We start from the raw sequence: 24,124 nt of genomic DNA, 5'->3' as shown, positions 1-24,124 counted from the left end.
CCAGCTGGAGGAGGGCCTGCATATGTCTTACTGTTGCGGAGATACTGTCTAAAACTTCCTTCATCGACCACATTAACATCCTTGGGATCATTGCGGTATAGCATGCGAAGTTTAGATCACTGCTTCATCTGCTCTTCTTTGATTTCGACAACCTGAGATTTTTACCAGGGCGACATATGATGTCACAACGGGTTGCATGCTGCAACGAGGTAAAATCTTCGATGTATTTGCAGTCGAAAGCGGGGTTCGCCAAGGTTATGTTCTGCTGCTCTCATATTCCCTCTAACACATTGACTACACTGCTTATTCCCTCACCTAGTCACAGACTTTGTCCAAATCGCTTTCGATTTGGAAGAGAAGGTAAGCAGGGTCGGACTGAAGATGAATACCACGCCATATTTCCTCAAAAACGTTGACTGCGCTGCTTACTTCCAGGATCGGAATGAAGATGAGTACCAACATAACCAAGGTTCTCAGTCTGGCTAGCTATCGCACTCTTCCTAAATGCATTTACTATTACCGTCAGCAGCGCAACAATCAGTGTCCTGTCTAGGTCTGCCTTAGATAGGAACTCTAAATTTGCCAGAGGTTCACCAATTCGATATTTTTAATGGCTGTCTCGTATTCTGAGATACACCATCGCACCATCTTCTTTTATCGTAGCCCTTGTAGGTTTTTCCGGCAAGATCATTCTCACCCATACGCATTCGGTGACCTGTGCACGACCAGAGTATTATTCACAATTTTTTTTGTTATACGGACTACGGAAACATCTATCCCCCATTCTTGTCTCGAATGCTGAGAGTACGCAATTTTGCTTCTTACCTCAATTATCATTGGTTGCCAAGTTGTATTTTCCTATCTTTATTGTTTTGTTGTCCCCCACCTTAGCCCATTGTTGATGGTGAAGGAGTTCGCGAATCATTCTGCTGTTTTTATCTGGCCTCTCATATCGGTCAGCCTAATCAGTCTTATTAGTTTAGTTCGGATACGGAATTCAATCGTGACCATTTATGGTTTTACCCTTTCTATGCTATCATAGGATGCTTGAATTCGATAAAAAGATGGCTATATATTGTAACAGTTTTCCCATCGACTGTCGGAGAGAGAAAATCGTGTTTTTCATTAATTTGCCTGGAGTTTAGCGTGGCCCAATAATGTTCTGGGGGCTGTCTTCTTGCTTGGTTGTCGAATTGGATTCGAGGTAGTGCGGCCCTTTGAGTCCTAAGCACTATGCCAACGAGGTAGATTCGTGACTACATTGTCCCTCCCTATACATGAAGGCTGAGAGATGGTGACCTTCGATTAGCATGTTGGCATTTGTTTTTGTATCTTTTTCTGCACAAACCAGGTATTTTTTTCGACCATTTCGTAAGACACTATTAGGGCAGTAATCTGCGGTCCGTTATAATTGGTAATTTTATGCAAGCTGTGGGAACTGCCGTATTGCCCGAAAGTCGTCTCCATCCCTACTTGGTTGTAAAAACCGTCAATTATATGTTTGGTTTATATTTTGGAATTTGTTTGGTAGAATGCATAGCCGCTCGTTTATATTTTCGAAAGTGATAACTGCAGGTTTAACCTTTGGGCTGGCTAGGAACCCTACTTCGAACACATGGTTTATTAATGGCCGTTATTATGGTGTAGTAGCTCTTTTCTAGGAAACCGGCTCCTGTTCGGCCTTCTGGGACGGGGTATGGGCTAGCTTCTGAGTTACTGTCCACCTGTGCAGGTAACCACCTCCTCTGAAGAAATACACAGGTCGTTTATCCTTTTCTTTTGCTTGGTCTGCCGTTTTGCTTTCAATCCAGGGTTGCTTCGTAAAAAGTAGGTTTTCCTGGAGAAAAAATTGGTACTTTTTTTTTAAATTTCTTTATTTTTTAATTAGTGAAGAAAGTTAAGAAAGAACTCCCAGCGATCACCACGTGGAAATGGAGATAGAACAGTGTAGATCTGTTTTGGCTCAGAAGGCACTTTCCAGATTTTGTGCTTCATTATGGTTACACTTTCGCTCTGGGATATTACCCTATGACCGCCCCTAATTGCATTAATGGGCAGAATATCGAGGACGTTGAACACTTTTTGTATCTAGAAAGCGTTCTTTGTATCGAGAAGGAAACAAACTCGATGTCGTCCGGCGCACCAATAGTCTTAAATCCTCGTTTTTAAGGTTTTGTTTGCAAAACAAAAAATCGGTTCAATGTCTGTTTGTCTGTCTGTCTGTCTGCTTGTGTCTCCTAATGTCTGTCTGTCTGCTTGTGCCTCCTAATGTCTATCTGTCTGTCCTAATGTCTGTCTGACTGTCACAAGCACTTTTCTCAGAAACGGCTATGCCGATTGACACGGTGAGAAGCTGGGAACTATGAACCCCCAGATATGCAGTGAGTGATATCCTCCTACGTTGAGATTTAGGGGGGGGGGGCATGATAGGTATCACATGAGATGTTTCGATTAGTACTTTTCGAATCCGGTCTTAGTTTTTAGATTTGTTGAAAAGGCGGGGAGTGGGAGGGGTGGAAAGTGATGATTTCTTTAACGGACTCTTTCTCAGAAACTACCCAACCGAAAAATCTGAAAAAAGTCATGAAGCTGCCTCTATATGGTGTCCAAATACTCTCCATATCGATATCTGTTCAAATTAAGTTAGTATTACCATATTTTTGTAGAAATTGAGTGAAACCCCTCTTAAGTTTATCCCAGAGTTATAATAGTTGGTAGTAGCATAGAATATAATATGAATCATATTATCCCCAAGTTTGATCAAAATCATACTATTACTAACAAAGTTACAGTCGCTCAAATTTGACTTTACCGTGTAAATTTACTGCAACTAAATATCAATAACACACTAAAGTGAATAGTCTAGTCTAACATGCTAAATGCATATACATAACGGGCTACGTACAAATGGTAGTAGTTACACACAGAAGAAACAAACAAAACCTTTCATACCTGAAGCGCCGAGCTTCCGGTTTCTCGACTTGTGTTGTTTTATCTAGAGCTAGTATGTGAAGAGTAACCGACCCTATTACTTGAAGGCTTTGATGTTCCATCAACACATGTCTGCATCTGGCCTTCGGGTATCCAAGTTTGAGACAGAAGCTGGGCAACTTATGGGCTAGATACCGGTGGATGTATTAGTGAGAAGGTGGAAATGACAGTGGATAGGTCACACGGTAGAAGAGAATGACGTTCCTCTATGCAATGTAATCCATAGTCGAATAAGTCACGCTGGAGCCACATGGAAAAAGGCTACCTTTTTAGAAGGTTCCCAGGAGAGCGGAAGGTTACTCTTAGTCTTGTTTTGTGCGTAGCGGGCACTCGCATCCACTAAGATCGGTTTCATTTGTCTGCAGACTATATAATAATAATAATAATCGTCGGCGCAACAAACCAATTGGATCAGGCCCTTAAAGTGTGTTAGAGCACTTCATTCACTACAGGATTAGAGTACTCTATAGGAGGCAATGTGGTCAGCATTGCTCTCGCCCGAGATTATTACCATGATTTGACTCAGGTACTCATTCACAACTGAGTCGGTTGGTATCCGACATCAAATCACAATACAAATCCGACTGCCACCAAAAAGATTTGAACCGCGACCTTCCGCATGACAGCCTTGTGATCTAACCACTCAGCAATCCGGACATGGTTCATATAGTAATAACAGGTAGCAATTAATAACAAGAGGAGCAATTTCATTCAAGAAAAGTTAATTGGACGGTGCATGTGGTCCCGAGTTTAGTATTCTAGTAAGAAAGGCGGAGGGAAAGAAGCAGAAAATGTAGAACAGAGATGAAAATTTGTATCTATGGATATCAATATCTTTTCAAACAAAATTAATTCCCTTGCAAATTTCATTAGCTGCTAAGTTTCATATAATTGAATAGATGTTCCTGCTTCTTTCCATAATAATAATTATCGCCTAATTATGTGTCCCAATTCTCTGCTTTGTCTCTATCCAGTTTTAACGTTCGCTCATAATCCAGCATAATAGTTACGGTTTACAAAGCGAACCCATTAAATGTGCTCCCAAAGGAGCTTCCAATCGATTTCCAGTGCGGAGTTTACGCCAAAGCCACATAATGAGTTGTTTGTGTACTAACTAGGCCCCACATACAATACATTATATTGTGCCTGCTCCATCCAGCCACTGGGAACAAAAACTGAGCAACATCATCACCATTATCGTCGTCATCGTTATCGTCATATATACCCTTTTGTTGCAAAAACCTATTGCCTTCCCCACCTCGAAAGAAGCTAAACCTGCTTCATCATCAAACAAAAGTGTGTAAGTACAAGATACGAAGCAGACGGCGAAACCGTCGTTCTACATACGGACCCGGTGTGCATCTGAAATATTTTTCACTTTTCAACAAATCATTCTTTTCACCGCACTTTGAAAAATGTTTGTTTAGCAATTTCGTGAGACTCGCAAGTCATTTTCAATTCTATTATTCCTTGGCAGTAGTTACCATGTGTAATTACTTACACAATGTACGGCAGGTCGGATACACGACTATTCTCTAATTAATAACATCTTGCTACATCACTACAGCAAGATGATAATTATGATGTAAGCAGATGACGGCCTCTGGTTGAGTTTTTAATAGTTTCATCTAAGTCGAACACCTTACAAACCCACATGTTTTTGCTAGTGGAACCCAACTCAGTCCAGCAGAAAATCGGTGGCAATTTCCACGCTTTTTGATAGTAAAAAAATTGTTTCAATTTGCGTAACTGATATCATTAGTCACAGCGAGAATAATGTCGAAGATTGAAGATAAAGGCTGCACACATAACCAACACCCGTTCTACATACATACAAAAGTTAAACTGAGAGTCACGGAAATTACATTCTCATACTATAGACGTATACGTATGTTATCGCAAACGTATGTACTGCTTGCATGCATGGCAAAGGGTCAGCAAAAGGATAATATATGGCTGCCCCACGCTGTTGGTGTCGCCAATGGAAAGTTCACCTGCATGAAAAGCTGCACGAACTTGAGCAAAAGATGCTGCAAAAAAGTAACGAAATTACACACGTTAAATTTATCTGAAGGAAGCGATTTCATGCTGAGCGCTTCAATGGAATCATGTGGCTAATCGAAATTGACGCGGATTCGGCGAGTGCTACCAGGAAAAAATGGGAATGGATCCAACATCGAATTAATTTCAATAGCACCTCAATTGTCTATGAGAGTGAAATTACTGGATTAAGGCATGAAAACGTAACGAGATTCCAGTCGATTTAATTGGCTTTGGCTGGGCTTTCACTTGTACAAATCGATTTATAAGAGTCAATCCGTTATAGATGCTACATCCGATACTGAGAGTAGATGTGCGCAGTAAATATTGGCGAGAGGAAAAATGTTGCATAAAGTTTTTTTGTATGGATAGTTGGATGGGGATCTACATACATAATTATTATTTAATATTCATTCATTTCGTAATTAGCACAACGCCAAAGGGACTGATGATAATATGATAAATGGTTTTTGTAGGCTTTCCCTTGAATGGCTGAAGGGTGGGGACGGCTTCCACTTAAGCCAAGCTCCGGCTTCTATGAAATTAATTTTAATTATTGACTTCGGAATAAATTCTACGGATCAGCTCATTCATATTTTGTTATAAAACAAATATCCAATCAAGTTTTCCTCCTAACTCGTCCTTAATATACTATCCATTCCGTTTCTCAGCAACTTGCCGATTGAGATTTTCCCACTTGTTTTGCGTTGGCGATCATACTCTGTGCTCTTATTCTAGAATTTCACCACGATTGCCTGTGTTTGCCTGTACCTCTGCTTTCCCACTGTGGAAATCTCATTTGCAAAGCTTAATTACAAAGATAATGGAGTTAAGGCATATTTTCAGTACATTTCCAAAATATTTGTTTGAATTTTAGAAAGAGGTGTATGAATAAGTTGCCATTGTTCCTAGGGGTGAAAAATCCGGTTCTTTTAATTGGATCCAACAGAATATCTATTTTTTAATGTTTGCATAAAAATGAATAATTTTCGAGAAATATGCTGTATTGGCTGAATCAAATGGTAGGCGCCGCGTCTGGAATGTATGACCGGTAGACTAAGGCTTTCCAATAAAACTGCTCCTCTGGTATATTTTGTGTGTGCGGCCTGCCTTTTTTTATTGAAAACTGAACTTGTGTATTTACCTGCTTTGGCAGAATTGATTCTAAGGCATAACCCAATTTGGACAAAATCAACGATCATCAGCGATTGTTGCTGCAATCGTGATGTTGATGCAATCATAATTATAATAATAGTATTAAGGGAAGTTGCACTGTGTCCTAAAATAATTATAACTAATACTTATAGTGTACCTATTGACAGTATCTCGATCAAGTAACCGAAAGAAGTGTTGATATGTTTCTTACTTCAAGGAGTTTCGGGCTAATGTACGTTAGCCTACTTTGCACACATGCCAAACATTGTCCCAAAGAATGAATGTCACAAAATCTGTAGTTAGTGTTCGCAGATATCCTTTGTTTCTCCAGGTGGTAATGAGTGCTGTGACCAGTGAGTATTCTCAGTATTATCAAAAGACTGCTTTTGGTCAGTTTTATAGTCCTTCGAGCGCTTTGGTTCATATCCTCCATGAGAACTCTCTCCACTCCTGATGAGTTCCCCCAGTATAGGTTTCTCAATCGTTGCTCTTGATTCCTTAATGTCATGGCTATGACCCTTTCCAATTCCACAGAACGGTTTCAGTCCGTTTCGTCACATTTCGTCTCTTTTTCTATCCAGTTCATCTACTGCCTCATTGCCCTCTTACACAATGTGGTCTGGAACCTAGAGTATAGACCTTAGTGTGCCCGCTGGGCATATCCAATTTATGGAGGCATTCGCATATCAGTTCAGAGTTTTCCTTGATGGACTAGTTTAAAGTTCATGCCTTGCAATATAATGGAATGCCTAGCCAGTTGTTCGAAGAACATTTTACTTGGACTAATGACTCTTGCTCCCGCTCTGTCTGGTGTGAGAGATTCATCAGCCGTAGGCCACTGCCGATCTCTCCCAGTTGCACTGTATTTGAATTATTTTAAGGAAATCAAACTTCATTATCATGTTATTCCTTGGTATTACTAATTGAAAATTTCGCCCAGAAAGAACGTCAATCTTCTTTCGACCTGATCAGCTCTGCGTTGCTAATATCCCCAGACATTCTGAAGATAAAAACGATAATTTGCATCTGTTTGTGAAGATAAAGATCAGCTGTCACAGAAGGGATGCGCTTTGACATGTCCTCAATACTACAATGGTATACACATAGGCCTGTTTTTGAAGTTTGTATAGCTGGCTGACTGTTGCTGAATTCGATTTTGTCTGCCCAGATTGCCGCCCCACAAATGATCATTCACCTTACTATTGCGGTGTATATCCAGCGTACAATTCTTGAGATGCAACCCCATTTCTTCTTTGTTGTGGATACAATCTTACAGGCGACATATTGAAATTTCTTTCAGAAGAGAAACGTATATGTTACAATATAAATGTGTGGTTATCAAATCTTTTTATTAACTTTTGGGAAACAGTACTGCTCTGTCCCTTTGTCAGAACTGCTGGATGTACGTAATTCGACTATCATACAATTCACTCGCTATCAATTCTTCAATATTTTTTGGCGTCGTCTTCTCTTCTTTTAGGAAAGTTCTTAAGGACGAATGTCAAAATCTCTCACCTTTTGCGGTTGACAATTCGTGGTAATGTATTCGTATTCGATTACGCGTTCATCATCTGCGTTTGAAATATGTGAAAAGTTTTCTGGGGAATAATTGGCAATATTGATATGAACATTTTCGGAACTTCCAATACCAACGAGATGATCCTTCGTTATCCTCGAAATTCGCGGAAAATGAGTGCCCACAAGGAGATCATCCTTATATATTTATGATGGGTCATCATGCAATTTTACCTTAAATAAATCATCATTGATGGCTATGCAGGCCAAGCGTTTCATTCCTTGAAGACCTAATATCATCTTTTGTACTTATGTGGTAACATCTGGTCCGGTCTCATTGAAAGGGATGTCCCTTACTACTACCTTCTGAAGTGATCATGTGCGTGGCTGTGAAACGCTGTTCGCTTCTGGGATATCCGTCTTCTAACACTTGTTATTTTGACGGGCGATTCGTATTTAGATGATTCTTACCATCGCACATATAGGATAATGTTCTTCATTTGTCGAACAGCGAGGTTTTCTGCTTTTATTCAGTTTTTCCGAATAATCTGCTTTCCGTTTCGTTTTCTTTTACGCTAGCATGCCTCCTTGTACCGGCAATATGGCCTGGTTTGCAAATTTATCTCTCACTATTGTAATCTTTTGGGGACTCTCCTCGATCATTGTCAGCATTTCATATATGCACTCCTCAACAAAATTATACGTCCATTCTATTTTTTCAAAATTGTTATATTAATTTCTTTTATTTACGAGATTCGCCTAATGAAAATTTAATTGAAGTACTTGAACAAATTTTGTACACAACCATTTATTTTTATAATGTTAAAAAAAATAGTCAAAGTCAAATTTAATAATGGTTATCATCTACTTTTTGGTTATTTATCTGAAGTAGGTAGTTAGTCATTAAACGGACTGAATTGCCGAACAAATTATTATCTAATTCACCCCAGGTCAATAAAATTGCGATTTTAAACTCTTAAATTGTTTGGGTCTGCTAATAATGAGCGTAGACATGTTTAGCAAAGGCTATCCAAATCTTCTCAATGAAATTTAGATCAGAAACCTGCGCTGGTAAATTTAATAGAGAAATCTGAGTAGTTTGAAACAAATGTTTAGTTGCATTTGGTAATCGGACGGTGTCATTATCCTAATGAAAGGCAAGTAAAATATAATTCTGTTCCCCTAAAAGTGGAACTAAGCAAGCATTGTAAAGGTCCTGGTATGTGCACCTGCCTCTTCGAGCCGGCGAAAAGCCAATCGAACTTTAATGTGTATTGCTAGTAGCAGACTAAATCATAAGGGAGTCACCACAGACCTTCCAACGCGAAAATATTCTTGATTCCCTCCGCAATTCACGGCAATGATTTTTAAATCCATCTTTCTGATCCAGAATCTATTTTTAAGGTTTTGTGTAAATCAAAACCTATTTGGGTTTGGTTTGGAAACCTCACGCATACAGTGAGTTACATGAATTATGTGTTGAATTGAAGGAGGGGGTCCCCATACATGCAAAAGAGAAGTGTAAATTTTTTTTTCCCCAAAAATATAGACATGTGGAATATCAAATCAAAGGTCTCCGTTAGTACTTTCCGAAGCCGGTTTTGACTTTTGTTGCAAAAGGGGGGAGTGCGGGGAATTGAAAGTGATCATTACTTTCACGGACGCATTCTCAGAAACCATTTAATCGAAAAATCTGAAAAAATCGAAAGACCTTCCATGCTGATATCTGTTCAAATAAAGTTAATAATAGTACTTAGTAGTGTATTAATATAAGTTTTATTAATTGATTCCAAAATCCCCCTTAAGTTCATTCTAGAATCATGAAATTTCGCAAAATGCAATATAAGCTATAAAATAGGTCATGCACCGATATAAGCTATAGAATAGAGCATAATAATACCAAGTTTGGTGGAAATCGCACCATTATTAACAAAGTTATAAAAGGTCAAAATTGTCGCTTCTGTGCAAATTCAAGGCGCGAAAGTGGATTTTCTCACATAATATATGCATATATTACGTGAAGTTCTAATGAGAAAGGTTTATGTTTGTCATAGTTACTTGTTCTTATAAAAGAAATACACAAAACCTTTCATATCTGAAGCGTATAACTCCGGTTTCCCGACTTGTTTGTATTGTTATTGACTAAATGGTCTAAACAATAAATTACAATGATTACAAGTAACCCTAGAAATCCTCAAAATTAAAATTAAATTCATTAGGAAAATTTGCACGTAAATTGCTATATGCAAATTCTAATCTGTTACTTGAAATAATAAAAAAATTGTTTTTTCTTTTCGCTAGTGTAGATATTTATTCTTGCAAACACCGATATTTTGGGAAACACTTGTTCCCTTCATCAGTGCTAACAAGTCTCTCTGAAAGTAAGTCAAAATGTAAGAAATTGTAATAAAAGAGGGAGTGAAAAAGCGTAGCTTTGAATCACAGGCTCATTGTCAGACGCTATTTTCCCAAACTGTTATTCGGCAGGTGTGGACTTCGCCCAATTTCCTGATGTGGACTTCATTCTGCAATCGACTCGTTCTTCATTATCTCCTCGGCATCATCAAGGGCGCAATAACCAATATCTGTTTCTGCGTTACGGTTCATCAATTCGATATCACTAGCAGTTGTTTGGCATCCTTGCATTTGGGGCAAGGTATCCCACTTGTCCCTTATCGAATAATTTTCGCCAGGCGTTGTTCTCAAGTATGTGGTTACACCCTGTGTACTTGCTCCATATTCCATAAGTTGTATTCACCAGCTGGGATACTTAGTCTATTCTCTATTTTGGGGCATAATCTTGTTTTTTTTGCTCCTGGACCTGTAATCCTATCCCCTTCCTTGTATCGCTGAACTTCACGAAGGGCGCCGAGAAAGGAGTGCGATAATATATTTATTTCATCGGCATATAATACTACTTCCGTGGACTTCCGGAGCACTGTACATTCGGTATCAACACGATTTTTTTATTGCGTTTTCAAGGGCCAAACTGAAGAGCATTGGATGTAATCCGTTCCCCTCCTTGAGACTGTTCTGTGTTAAAAACGAATCGATCAGACTGTTTGGAATTCACAGTCAAGCCCCCATATTTGCTCTTGTCAGACGAACTAGTTTTGCCAGGCAGGCAGTCTGGAGCATAACTTTGTACCGTACGTTGTGATCTAAACTGTCCTGCGTTAATTTGAAGTTGATGAATAATTGCGTTGAATTTCTAGCTTTTCTCGAACACTTGTTCCCCAGTAAAGAGGTGATCTATTGTTAAGTCTCTACCTCTGAAGCGCTCTCGTATTCCCTGATGACTTTTTCCGCATAGGGCTTCAGCATATTTTCGTTGGCGTTTTCAGTTTTGCACGTACATATTTATTTTTTACTGGGTGACAGTTTTTATCCTTTTCTCTAGATTATTAGTTTATTTTATTTTTATTGTTATTCTCCGAAAGTGGTTATATTAATCTTTCTTTATTCTAGTAAGCGTCGTTTTCCTTATCCGTTTTGATGCCGTTTTTACTACTACCCATATGTCAATGAAGGGTTTACTTTCCGAATCATTAAGTATGAGTGTACATTTGTTTTCCAGAGTAGAAACATACGATTCTACCATTTGTTTACTCTGTTTTAATCTATGTTGACTCTCTTAATAAGGCTGATATTGTTTTTCTGCCGCGTAGATATCACAGTTCGATCCTAGCTACGTACAAACATCAGGCATCCTAGAAAACCATTTTTGCTAAATGAAAATTCGAGACAGTTTCTGTTGCTAATGGCCTCGTGGAGGCTGTGCATTTCAGACCTGTCCAAGGAGGCTGAGATTGTAGTACTCGAGGTCTGTGCAAGCATCATACATTTCAGGGTCCACGAAAACAGTATAAAATCCGTTTACGTGATGATATCCTTTAAAATAATCCATTTCACAATAGGGAAATGTAAAAAAGACTTTGTGGCTGGTAGGCGAGCAGCATCTTGCACCCCGATGAAGTGGCGGTTCACTTTTTCCTACTGAGTATGAATTCAAATGTATTCACATAGTTTTTTCCATAATTTGATTTTCAATTAGAAGATATTTTAGTTTCATTATTATCACATTTAATACTCATGAAAATTAGTACCGAACTTATCTTCCACATCTTTCAAAAATTTAAACCTTTATTTAACATACATACATTTACGAAGTTCAAGTTTCTACTACATAAACTGCCAATTACACACCTACAATGCCAACAAAAGCATGCATGGCTTTCCTTTATTTTAAAATTAATTCATCTCAGCAGTAACAATAACAATTTTGTATTGTTGCTGCCATAATATTTTTCATTATCACGTTAGTCAATCAATTTCTGGTTCATTAAATTTATGCATCGTGCATTCAGAATGTACATCGTTTATAAACAAAATTTTAAATGAAACGATCCTGTATGCACCGATTCGTTAGATGTAGGCTACATTGCACGTACGAAATAATCGCTATTATGGGGACTGTCGTTACTATGTTATTGTTTGCAATACTTCGTTCCTCGCTGGTGGTAATTTTTTGAATCCAGCAGAGTCTCTGCGTAAAAGTGGACGAAAAAGTTATTTCATCACATGTACATTTTTCGGAGCCTATCTGTGAGCATGTGGGAAATTCGTAGACATTTTGAATTCAATTTGGCACTGAAATAGATAGTTTTATCTTTAAGATGCTCAACATAGATTCATCTTTATCTTCTTTTTTTGTCGCGTTCACAAGCGGATAGATAGGCTCGATAGATTCATCCGTTGAATACTGCTTATCATGAAGATGAATCTTCTCAGCATATTTGACGCAAGAGATCATGATGCATTGAAGTATCAAAATCCAATCCATCTTCAAACAGAATTCATTTCAATCCAAGAGAGAGCTATTATCTTTACTTTTAGATATGCATGGTCATATATATATCCATTAAACCTGATTGAAGTTGCGGAGTACAACGTTTTTAATTTTTTGTAATCCATTGCTTAATTTTTGGATGGAAAAACCTCTATTAAAGGGCATTGCCAACCTACCTGCCTGTCACATGCAAATTGTCCCTGGAGGGCTGAATCGTAAGAAGTCAGACGCCTACGTGACATCATTATATGGCAAAGTGGTTCAGTTTTTTCGATAGCTCCCTGAGAAGCTTATAGGCTCCTGCTCATAGCATTTTGAAAGTGACACACCGTGGGCCAACCGACTTATTTCTGTTCTATAATTAACATAATCGCGGATATCTGTGGTTATACATCGCAGCCAAGAGTTGATGAAAACCTGAAGCTGGTATATAGTCGCAACTTGATGTCAATGTTATATTAACAGGTGAAGATGGAATTGGCTCTGGCTATCTATTTTCTTCGAAATTCCCCTTTCCTTACCTCTTTTGTCTCCCTCAGTCTGCATTGAATCCACTCCGCCATGTAATTAACTGCATTCTATTTTTCCTAACATGCAAACATTTGTTTAATTATTTTTTCCGGTGCTAGTGTATTTTCCAATGTCTCTTCCAAACTCTTTCTCTTCTCCAAGAATCTAGGACGGTAGAAAAAGACATGCCACTTCTAATCAAGGTGCCGTCACAGCCGGGACAGTTAGGTGAATTATCCAATTTAAACCTATGCAGGTGTCTACGGTATGCCATGGCTGATGAGAAGGTGCGTAATATTATAGTGCATCTCCTTTTAAGGTTTTGCGGAAAACAAAATCGGATTGGCATCTGTTCATTGTCTGTTTTCTTTTTTACAAGGAGGAAGCACTTTTCTCAATTTCCACTTAAGATTCGCAGGTGGTCTACCCAAGGCAATCCTAATCGACTCAGCAATGATTGAGGTTTATTTGAATAACATTCTTTTTTCTTTGCATGGATTCTGGTCATTTACGAATTCTGGCAATATGCCAGTTATCCCATCCCTACTTTACTCCACACAATGTGGCCTTTCTCTCCGCACCTGCATCGGCCCAATCAATGCCGCTGGTGCATGTCTTCGGAAAGTGTCCAAACATGAGCCACTTGTAACAGTTGCTTAATGAGATTAGCTCTCAGGCGGCAGCTGCTGCCATTTCCGTCCAGGCCTTTAAGATCATGGTCGGGGTCGGCTTTGACCTTTTTACGGTTTTGTTTTAAACATCTCAGTGCTTACATTTAAAGCATCAGAGGGGGGGGGGGGGGGGTGTGCAGGTGCTGGAAAGAGGTCATTTTTTCAGAACCTACACAACCGAAAAATCTGAAGAAAAAAAAATCACGAAGCTCATATTACATAACTGTAATTTTTGGTAATTGATTGCAAACCCCCCTTAAGTTCATCCTAGAATCATGAAATTTTGCAGTAATAGAGGCTATAATAAGCATGGTTCTAGTTTGGTGGAGATTGCACTATTACTAACATATTTATGGATGATCATGGGGGCGCTTGAAAGGGGTTAATTACTTCAAAAACTCAATCTCAGAAAAATCTAAAAGAAAATTATGAAGGTAAATGTGACCTCTAAGACTCAAAGTACTCTCCACAAAGATATCTATTCAAATAAAATTAATAATATGCAGTATATTATCATATTTTATAATTCCTACTTCATCGTTGATCCGCAAAATTTTGCAGTAATACAGGTTTCATCCTGGTTGTAGGGGTGGAAATCCTACTATATAGTAAGTTATAGAAGGTCACCTTTTTTGTCTCAAATTATTGCTCCCCAAGAGATAATACGTCAATATTACATTGAATTGAATAATCGCAAACAAAACTTGGGTGCGAGTACCACCTATTGTCGCTTTCGGTCACGCTGCTCTTGGTGCAGTCTGATGAGTTGCTCCGTTCCTCAGGTTGCCTAAGCGGTGAAATGATTCACAGGGCAGCAAAGAAGAGGCCCATTCTGGAGTGGTCAGTGTTTTTTGTTTTCTTATCAAATAGAATGAAATGAATATTGTAGAGTGTTCTACACAACATTTTGTTCCTATAAAAACTACAAGCAAAGCGATTTCTCACCTCAACAATCAGAAAGTGGTTGGTTTCGCCAGGAATTTGGAATGGTCATTTTTAGTTTAACGTGGCATTGTCTGAGGTGAAGATAGCAGCAGTAACTTCTACTAGACGAGGACAAACAGACACAAACGAAACCCTGGCAAAACTATCACAAACTGTAATCAAAGTGAGTAATTAGCGATGAAAAAAGTCTATGGAGCATCAATTCTATTTGACTTATAACCAGCCGCTAAAGAAAAGACTTCCTTGTGTGGCAACATAAAAAGAGCCAATTTCAAGGCTTTGCTGTTTGTGATTCACCATGTCGGGGCCAATGTTGCAAATTTGCAAAATTGTTGAGAAGGCTCGAATGGATATTTTTGGTTTGGTAACTACAACTGGACTACGCAAGGTCTCTCTTAGTAGAATTTATTACTCCATTGCATATGGATGGCTTAGATGCTTTCTTCAACAAAATTATCATTTGGTCTCGGAGCAGACCACTGTATGATCTTAAGAGGACTTTTAATCGGACGCTTACCCTCCGGGCTGAGCTTGCCCAAGTATACGCGGTGTCTAGGCCAATGGTTGATGGTGATTGACGTGGCAATAGGGAGCACAATACTAGAAGCTAGGTTAATACATAGCGATGGTATAACAGATGGATTTGGCTTGGTGCAATTAGGATGGTTCACGTCCGTCCCAATCGCGTTTGTGAGTAGATAGGCTGACAGACATAAAGCAACCGAAAGTACTCTTTGGTATTTCTGACTATTCACCGTCTTTATAACAGTTTGCGCGAAAGGATATTTGTCATTATGGAGATCGGCTGATCATGCTTCCATAAAAACTTTGCAACTAATTAAGAGATAAGGAATGAACCCCTCGAAAAATAGCGCAACAAGCGGAATTATATGGTAACCGAATACTCTAACGTTCAATCGATGCGTAAGATTCTTGATTCTTCATCAAAGAATGGTATTAACACCTTGAGATTTTTCAAATCATATAAAATAAATAGCACTAAGAAGCATCTGCACTTCTGTGGCTAGTTGAACTGTCAAGAAAGTAAAGAGAGAGTCCCAAAAGAATAAAAGTTCTTGTTCAGGATAGTGAGGGATCCTAAGTCCACATCCACTTGATGTTTGACCGGACCAAATGGATGGAATGGATCATACTCATGTTTTTTGGTCCATGGATCCTTCATTTGGGACATGGCACCCAAGCATTTAAAAAATGTGGACTAACGGTTTCGTCCAGGGCAGAGACAACTCATCAGACGCTTCCTCACCTCTGCCCTGGGAGCAGCGTGACCGTAAGTGGCAACAGGTGGAAAACGCTCCTTTATATTTTCGCAAAAACACGCCAAGGGTGCGAATTATATCCAAGTGAAACCAACTGTCACTTACGGTCACGCTGCTCCCAAAGCAGGGGTGAGGCAGCGTCTGATGAGTTGCCTCTGCCCTGGACGAAACCGTTAGTCCACATTTTTTAATAAAAGTTCGTTGTTCATCTGTAGACTATTATTAGAGGCCTATTTAAAAACTAAATGGCTTCGATCCCGTCAAGAAAATCCGTTTGATAACTTTTATGGTAGCAGGAAGTTCCACTTTGAAGTAACGAACCTGTGAAGAAAGTCTGATTTGGGCGCCTTTAAGCGCTATGGCAAATGTAGAAGTATCCAATATTTCCATTTCCTTTTATGTAGCAAAACTATCTCTCTTTGCTCCTACACGATGCAATTACACCTGCATTAATTAGTTTTGATTCAATTATTTCTCTGCATATTTGAAGCACACAGTGAAGTTCACATTTAACGTTCACATGAAAGTACATTTCATTACTTTCTCTATACCAAAATAATTGGTGCATGCCTTATCCAATTGTTCTTTGAATGCCTTCGTTTGAATAATTCTACCATAAATAGAGTTTCCAAGCCAAAGCAAAAATCATAAAATTCATTTTTAATGGGACCGAATAATTGTTTTATATGCTCATCCCACTTATGCATGTACGTATGTGTGTACTTACGAGTATCTGTGATATCCTTGTCCGTAATTTGCTCTACATTCAAATGTCCGCAATGAATGACTGAATATTTGTTCTGTCTTTTCACAAAAAGAGCAGAACCACAAAAACAAAAGGGAAGAAAGAATAAATACAGAATTCGTATGTAGGAAAATATAGGGTACACTTCCGCCTCTGTTATTTATTTTTTTATATTCAAAATATATAAGCGTTTAGTATTTAAGACCATTCACTTTAATGTTATACTAACATTCTACAAATGATGCCTTAGGGCGCGATCATTTTATGCGAAGGGGACGAATTTGACCAGTTATGGCTTTGTCAATAAAAGTAAGATTTTCATCAAACTTTCTATTATTACGCTCCTTGCTATTGTCTACAATTCTTGCAAAAATTTTGTACTTTTATTTCGAAAATATGGAAATATGTTATTATTAACTTTATTTGAGAAATATCGTGGTGGTGGGAGATGTTACAAGGGCAACACTTGGTTTAGTTTAGTCATAGTAGTTTTATAGTAGTAAGACGTTTTCATAATTGATATTCAAATAACTTTTTTCACTCTCTTTACAGATAAAATTCTTAAAAACCAAAGAGGGCACAGCAATGGTACAAATGGGTGATTCAGTTGCAGTTGAACGTTGTGTACAGCACCTAAATAACATTCCCGTGGGAAATAATGGAAAAATACAAATTGCCTTCTCGAAACAGAATTTCCTATCGGAAGTGATTAATCCGTTCAGTCTTCCAGATCATACGCCCAGCTTTAAAGAATACACTGGCTCAAAAAATAATCGTTTCCTTTCACCAGCACAAGCAAGTAAAAATCGCATACAACCACCGAGTAAAGTAAGTATTGACAGGTTAATATTTAATTTATTTATTGAATGTTATCCCAGAGAAAATCAATTTTGTCGTATTAAACCAGATGTAATTCCTCCTGAAGCTTATTATATGTTATGGAGGGTGTAAGTTTCTTTGATTGAGTGCTCCCCATATTGTTTTTAGAGGGTTTTGGAGAGAAAATTGTCTATATAGCGAAAATAGAATTCTTGAATATTGTGGAAGAAGAGTGAGAATAGATCGAAATAGGAAGTGGATTGAGTATTTTATGCTGAATTTAAGGAGCTACTCATAGCTTTGACGCCTGAGGTTCTCGCTATTTTATGTATACTAAATTTTTACTTAATTTAAATGCCGAATCGTTGTTAAAAACACAAAAGTGATAACAAGTAAATAATGTCATTAGCCGAATATTTTCTTCGATTCATAAAACTCATGGTATAAAATTCTGCAACCTCTCGCCAGGGTCGTGGGGTCTCATAAGCACTTCTCTCTCAACGGGCCTACTTTTAGATTATCAGGATACCTATAAGGCTCAAAGGATAATCGCTGCTGCTCTCAGGGCAGCTGGAAAACACAGATAATATCTCTCATTAAATTTAAGGCTTAGAGCGGTAGATTTTTTAAGAGAGATTTCTTACCCAGCTCCCACAGAAAACATGAGCCAATACAAATTTACCACCGGCTCTCTTGTTTATACTATGACTGGAAATTTGTGTTTATATTGTGACTCGAAATTCTTATATTCTTGGATCGTTCTAGGACAAATGAAATTCTTTGAATACTTGCTCTTGTGATGAAGAAGTGTTATTCCAAGAAAAGCATTCTTCACAATCCTTTTAATCGCAAATAAAATTAATAAGAATTCAATAAATACACCAATGAGAGACATTAATTATAATAATTAAGTCTAGAATTTTTTTCCCAATTAGTTTTTTCTTCTTTTGGAGTTTATGGCTTCCATACAGTCCCAATTTTCAATGAGACTGTCATGCTTGCAACTAATTATCATTTTCTTCTTCCATATCCCTTGCCACACCCAGGTTATAAACAACTCATCAATAATATCGAATTGGACCTCGAAATTGTGTCGGAGCAGAACATAAGGAATCTTTGCAGTTTGTAAGCGATTTTATCGGTGGTTTTCGTGCTTGTCCACTCATATCAGGATAATCGGACTCATGTAGTCATTAGACGTAGAGACGCTGATATCCTACTGGGGTGTCTACTTTTCCTCCCAATATACCTAGGGTCATGAGCCACACAGACAGTGTGAGGCAGCCCTTTTGAAAGCAGTCGCGCTCCCAAATTCCTGTAAAAAATCTATCTAGCGTATCAAGTCGCCGTTGTTTCGTCCGGCCTCTTGGATGTTTCCGATTGACTTCAATGTTGAGACCAGCCGTCGTCAGTGAATTCTCGTTAGCGCGAAGTGCGCAGCGCATATCGTCCAAGACACCTCCCTCGAAATTTTTCCACGATCGGTGCAACCCTAGATTAATCGCGTGTGTCCTCGTTTCGCATGTGAACATGGCATGTTACGCCATTGGTTCCACGTAAAGTCTTCATCCCCATTACCATGAGGCGTTGTTTATTGTCTTTTATGCGTATAATCGGCCAACCCTCAGAAGCACAGGTGGCAACAGGACTAACGACACTGTTTTAAATTTTGGATTTGAGTCGCTTGTTGATACATCGATCATAAAGAACATTAGTTGTGGAATACCACCTCATCCGAACTTCGCTGAAACAGTCTATCATGATAGTATTGATTCAAAATATTTAAAACGCTCAGTTTTGGGTAGGTCCCTTCCACAGGCAGTGATAGCCTGCCTGTTTCGTTAGGATCGATCGTCAAAAATTATATTTTGTTCATTTTTAAATAAGATTCATTTTTAAATAAGATGCTCTAAATCAGAGACGCTAGGAAAACATCATTGTTGGATGTCCCGTGTATTAGTGTCGATAACAAGAATAAAGAGGACTGATAAGAGGGCACTTCCCTGATGAACATCGCCATTTTGGATGATGGTGTGCTGTTGTCGTGGAGCATACCAGATAGGTTCGTGTGGTACATGATAAAACGCTTTCTCTATATCCAGAAATGCAATGTAAAGAGGGCGATACTTTTCACAGTGTTTTTTCACGAGAAACCGCGCAGCGTGTATTGGTCAGTAGCTCTGAAGTTCTTGACGAATCACGCTTTATTCACATTTGAACCATGTCGCGAATACTGTCGTCAAGAATTTGTTAAAAAATCTATGGGTATGGGACAGCAACCAGATCGGACGATAATTTGAACATTCTGTTGGACTACCTTCCTCCTTCCATATTGGAACGGTGGTGCTTTCTTGCCAGTTAGGTGGTGGTTCTACCTTCCTCAATAACCCGATTGAAATACTCACTGAGCCACAATGTCGGGTCCCAGCTCTTCGCTTTTCAGATCTCTGAGGCGATGTCATCAGATCGTGTTGCTTTCCCTGATTTCATTCGTTTTATTATTCCTTGACATGAGTATCATTGACAGATGGAATTGCTCCAAATATCGGCGCTGCTTGTGGAAGTGGAGGATGAACAAATTCTTTCTGGGAAATCTCGAAATATTGTACCATCTATCCGTCGCGGTTCCTTGATCGTTAACGCTTCATGGCGTTATATAAATGACAGCGTAATTCCTCCTCTAAGGAAACTAGAATCTCTAAGGAAAGTTCTTCTGAAATGTGATTTTATCATCACAAGAGCTATAAGGTTACTCCGAATATCTATTCGCATAACACTTCAAATGTCTCGTTCGAAAACATCATCAGAGGGTACAGACACCGACTTCCGCTTTTCGGAACTAAGTCACTTTCCGGAACAGAATGTCGTCAATTAATATCGGGTGATAGCGAAAAATAATCGAATTGCTCTATCAACTATGCAACAAATCTTTGAATAAAATTCATATGTGTTCTGTTGGAGTCTTCAACAAACTAGCTTGAACAAAGCACTAACTCGAATACATCACCTGTACGGCGCTCCATGAAGCCAGTTATCAGAAGAAAGAGAGAGCTTAGTAACTCGGGATGATCTTGACTGCATTCTAAGTCGGATCCACAGAATATGCTGAGATTTTTCCAAGCGCTAGGCTGAAAAATTTACATCGGAAACTACCATCATCATGGTCCTTGTTGACAAAATTGTGGCTAATTGTTTGGCTAGCAACATTACTGCGATAGAGGATTATAGCTTGATCTTTGTTGCGCCTGCCACGGTTATTCGTACTTTTCTGGGTGTTTCGACTGAGCAAAAGAGTCGAAAAGTTGAAAAAGAAGATTGTCGCGTTACGGAAGCATATCTTGGAAATCCTTCATCAGGAGTGCAAAGATGTGTTGCGGAGATGACTGCAAACTACCAACTCTTCAGTGATATGCCAAGCGCCAAAACTGAAAAAGAAACTTGCAGTATGCTCCAACCGCATTCGCAGGTATCAAGAGAGCTTCCAATGAAGGACGGAGAACATCTTGTTTTGCCAAAATCAAAAAGGATTTCACAGAAATCTAAGCAACTCAGTTCGGGAAAGTAACTTCAATCTGGATCAGGCATGCGCTTCTGGAGAAGCGTTTGGAGACATATCACTAATCACTAATAACACTGAAGCGCTTATATTGAAATGGCCTTTGAAACGGCAGGTCATTGGATGGCGCTAGGTTAAAACGGTTGAAGAGCACTCACAGGGTATTGGCAAATAGTGTTAATCTGATGATGACGATCCGAAATTAGTTCCACAATTTTTCACCAAGCTCATCCCTAGGGGGCAGGGTGTCTCTTGCCCTTCAGAATGTCCACTCATTTTTTGTCTTCCAAAGTTTATAAGGTTTTCTCTTCAGGTTTTTGTTCGAATATCTCAAAACATCTTGGTGTTCATAAATTGATGGCTGAGGAGCAAAAACAATGCACATAACACTCCAAAGAGTGAAAAGAACAGCTTCAATACCATAACTGTAAAGTAGACTGTCTACCAAAAATAAAACGAACGAGCGTGCTTCTTTATCAATATAGTCGTACCGTTAGATCGAAAAACTGTTGAAATACACCAAAAAAATCGGAACTAAATTCCCTCGGCGATAATCGTGGATGCAGGAATACATTGCCACATGGTTGCACATACTTTGCGTTGCGAAAGAGGGTTCGTGGACTTTTCTGATTGAATATTAAACTTACTAGTGGAGAAGCCAAAACATCGAAAGGAACAGCTCCTAATATATTGCCCCCATTGTATAATAACATTGTACGGATTATATGATATTTGATATACGAACGACACTACCTCTCATCCTACCTGTTCAATCAACAACACAAATAATCAATCAACTTTAAGGACTAAATATTTAATGAACACAATCAATTTGGACTCCTCTGCTTGATTCAAAGAAAGTATATTTCATTGACTGTTTCAATGGTCCTCATTGCCTCTTTGGGAATCAGAAAAATCCATTAAATATATTAAAGATTATCACAACGCAACTGAAATTCATCTCAATGGTTATGGAATTCCCTTTGACGGGGAAATCACGTTTAATTTAAATGAATTCAATGAATTTTCATATTTCCTTACCCCATATCAAAGTAGTACACCAACGAGAAAATCATCCATCGTTTCGGTATGAAATTATTTCAAATTGATTGGTATTAAATGCTTCCATGGATTGCAGGCACACGGACAAATTCAATTTCATTGTCAAAGTCGCTTGCTCCAAGCCTACTACAATTCAACGTTTCTTCAAATCAATTATGCAATCCAAACCATTTTACAAAGTTTCTAAATAGAATTAGTTCTATGAAGTTTCAGAATGGGTCAATAGTGATTGTAGGATATTTCAAAGCGTAGTAGAATTGATTTGCTTTATTTCCCAATTCATTGCCAGCCACTCAGATAATATGATTAGTTGATGAAATTAGGTAATTATGTGTGTGTATGGTTGCAAACGTATCTTATCTAATTCGTTGGTAGAATTGAATGAATTTTTTCTTCTTAGTGAAATTATATGGTGGTTAAGCTAAGGTAGACTAACCCTCATTATATACCGAGAAATTGACCCGTTCAATCATTCAAGGCTTATAACCACAGACTGATTGGTGGTTATGCAATGATCTAGGTTGTTGCAGATGAAAAGGTCGTTGCGCTTACAAAAATTTATTTATTTAGTCAAAATAGGTGCCAGTCGATTCAAAACACTTCTCCTAGCGAGATTCAAGAGCATTTATGCCAGTTTCGTAAAAGTCCAACTCTCGGGTGTTGATAAATTCGTCGAAGGCAATTTTGGCAGCCTCTTCGTTACTAAATTGTCTTTCCGCCAAAAAATTATCCAAATGCTTAGAAAAAATGGTAGTTGGTTGGCGGAAGGTCCGAAGAACCTGGTGGATGAGGCAAAGTCTCATACTAAAATTCGTTCAACTTTTGAACCGTTGTTCTGGATTCATGAGGTCGTGCATTGTCGTGAAGGAGTATCACACATCTCTGTTGAGCAATTTCGACCTTTGAATGCTCAATTTTTGGTGTATTTCCTCGAGTTGGGCACAATATTTCTGTGCATTTATCGTTTCTCCAGGTGCCAAAAAAGAATAGTGGATAACTTCAGCTGTAGGTCACCAAACAGTCACCATTACCTTCTTCGGATGAAGGCCCAGTTTGGGCATATGCTTCGGTGGCTTATCAGCATCTAACCATTGTGCTGATCGGCGACGATTGTCGTATAATATCCACGTTTCATCACATGTCACTATTCTGTACAAAAAGGGATCGCTTCTGTTGCGGGAGAGTAAAGAACTGCAAATTGCCATTCGAAGCGGCGGAAGGGCATGCGGAACCCATTTGTCGAGCTTTTTCACCTTTCCAATTCGTTGCCCAGTTTCTTTGCAATGTCTGTCACAGATTGACGTCTGTCGGATTCGACTAGCAGACACAGCTCGTTGTTGTCAATCGATGGTCCTGGATGTCCCCGTGGCCCACTTTGAAGCTTTACGTCACCGGACCGGAGTTTTTTTAATCACCGCCATGTGATTCGTGTGCTTACCGTATCAGTTCCAAATGCGCTGTTAATGTTCTTGTTCGCCTCCGCTGCTTTATGACCGAGTTTGAAGTTATACAAAAAAACTATACGTTCTTAGCTCTTTTCCATCCTTTTTTCTTTTCTATTCACTGTTATCACGACGATGGTCAAAACTGAAATGACTCCTTGATTAAATGTAGGAGTGTTTATACTTCATTATCCGACACCAACAGTGCCAACCGGTGGTACAGCAAAATCGCAACTAACTTCACTTGACTGCCTAATAGTAAGACTTAGAACTTAGTATTTGCTTTGAAATTCTTTTAACGCCATTTTCTGCTGACATACATATCCTGGAAGAGTATCAATCAAACATGAAAAGCGGTTCTCAATGATTGCGTGCAAACAACTTTGCTACTGTTACATTTAAATAGATTGTAGATAAAAGTGAAGAAACTAAACATGTTATTCAAAAGTGGAGGAAGTTATCCAACAACTTTTCTTTGTCTTTCAAATAAAGGGAGCTCTGACTTATAAAAGTTATTTCACCTATAAGATTAGTATTCCATGGA

General features: G+C 38.7%; 1 protein-coding gene across 13 annotated transcripts in view; it reads left to right on the top strand.

Moving 5' to 3' along the window:
* The window catches only part of LOC119655946 (heterogeneous nuclear ribonucleoprotein L), a 440,324-nt gene that overhangs the window by 382,753 nt on the left and 33,447 nt on the right, over nucleotides 1-24,124 (top strand). For all 13 annotated transcript variants that reach the window (XM_038062140.1, XM_038062139.1, XM_038062138.1 and 10 more), the window contains one exon: nucleotides 17,254-17,529. In XM_038062140.1, coding sequence (XP_037918068.1) covers nucleotides 17,254-17,529 — 276 coding nt within the window. The remainder of the gene's footprint in view (nucleotides 1-17,253; nucleotides 17,530-24,124) is intronic.

The sequence above is a fragment of the Hermetia illucens genome, chromosome 4 (assembly GCF_905115235.1).
Source record: "Hermetia illucens chromosome 4, iHerIll2.2.curated.20191125, whole genome shotgun sequence".
NCBI classification, from domain to species: domain Eukaryota; kingdom Metazoa; phylum Arthropoda; class Insecta; order Diptera; family Stratiomyidae; genus Hermetia; species Hermetia illucens.
This window is presented reverse-complemented; position numbering and strand designations above follow the sequence as displayed.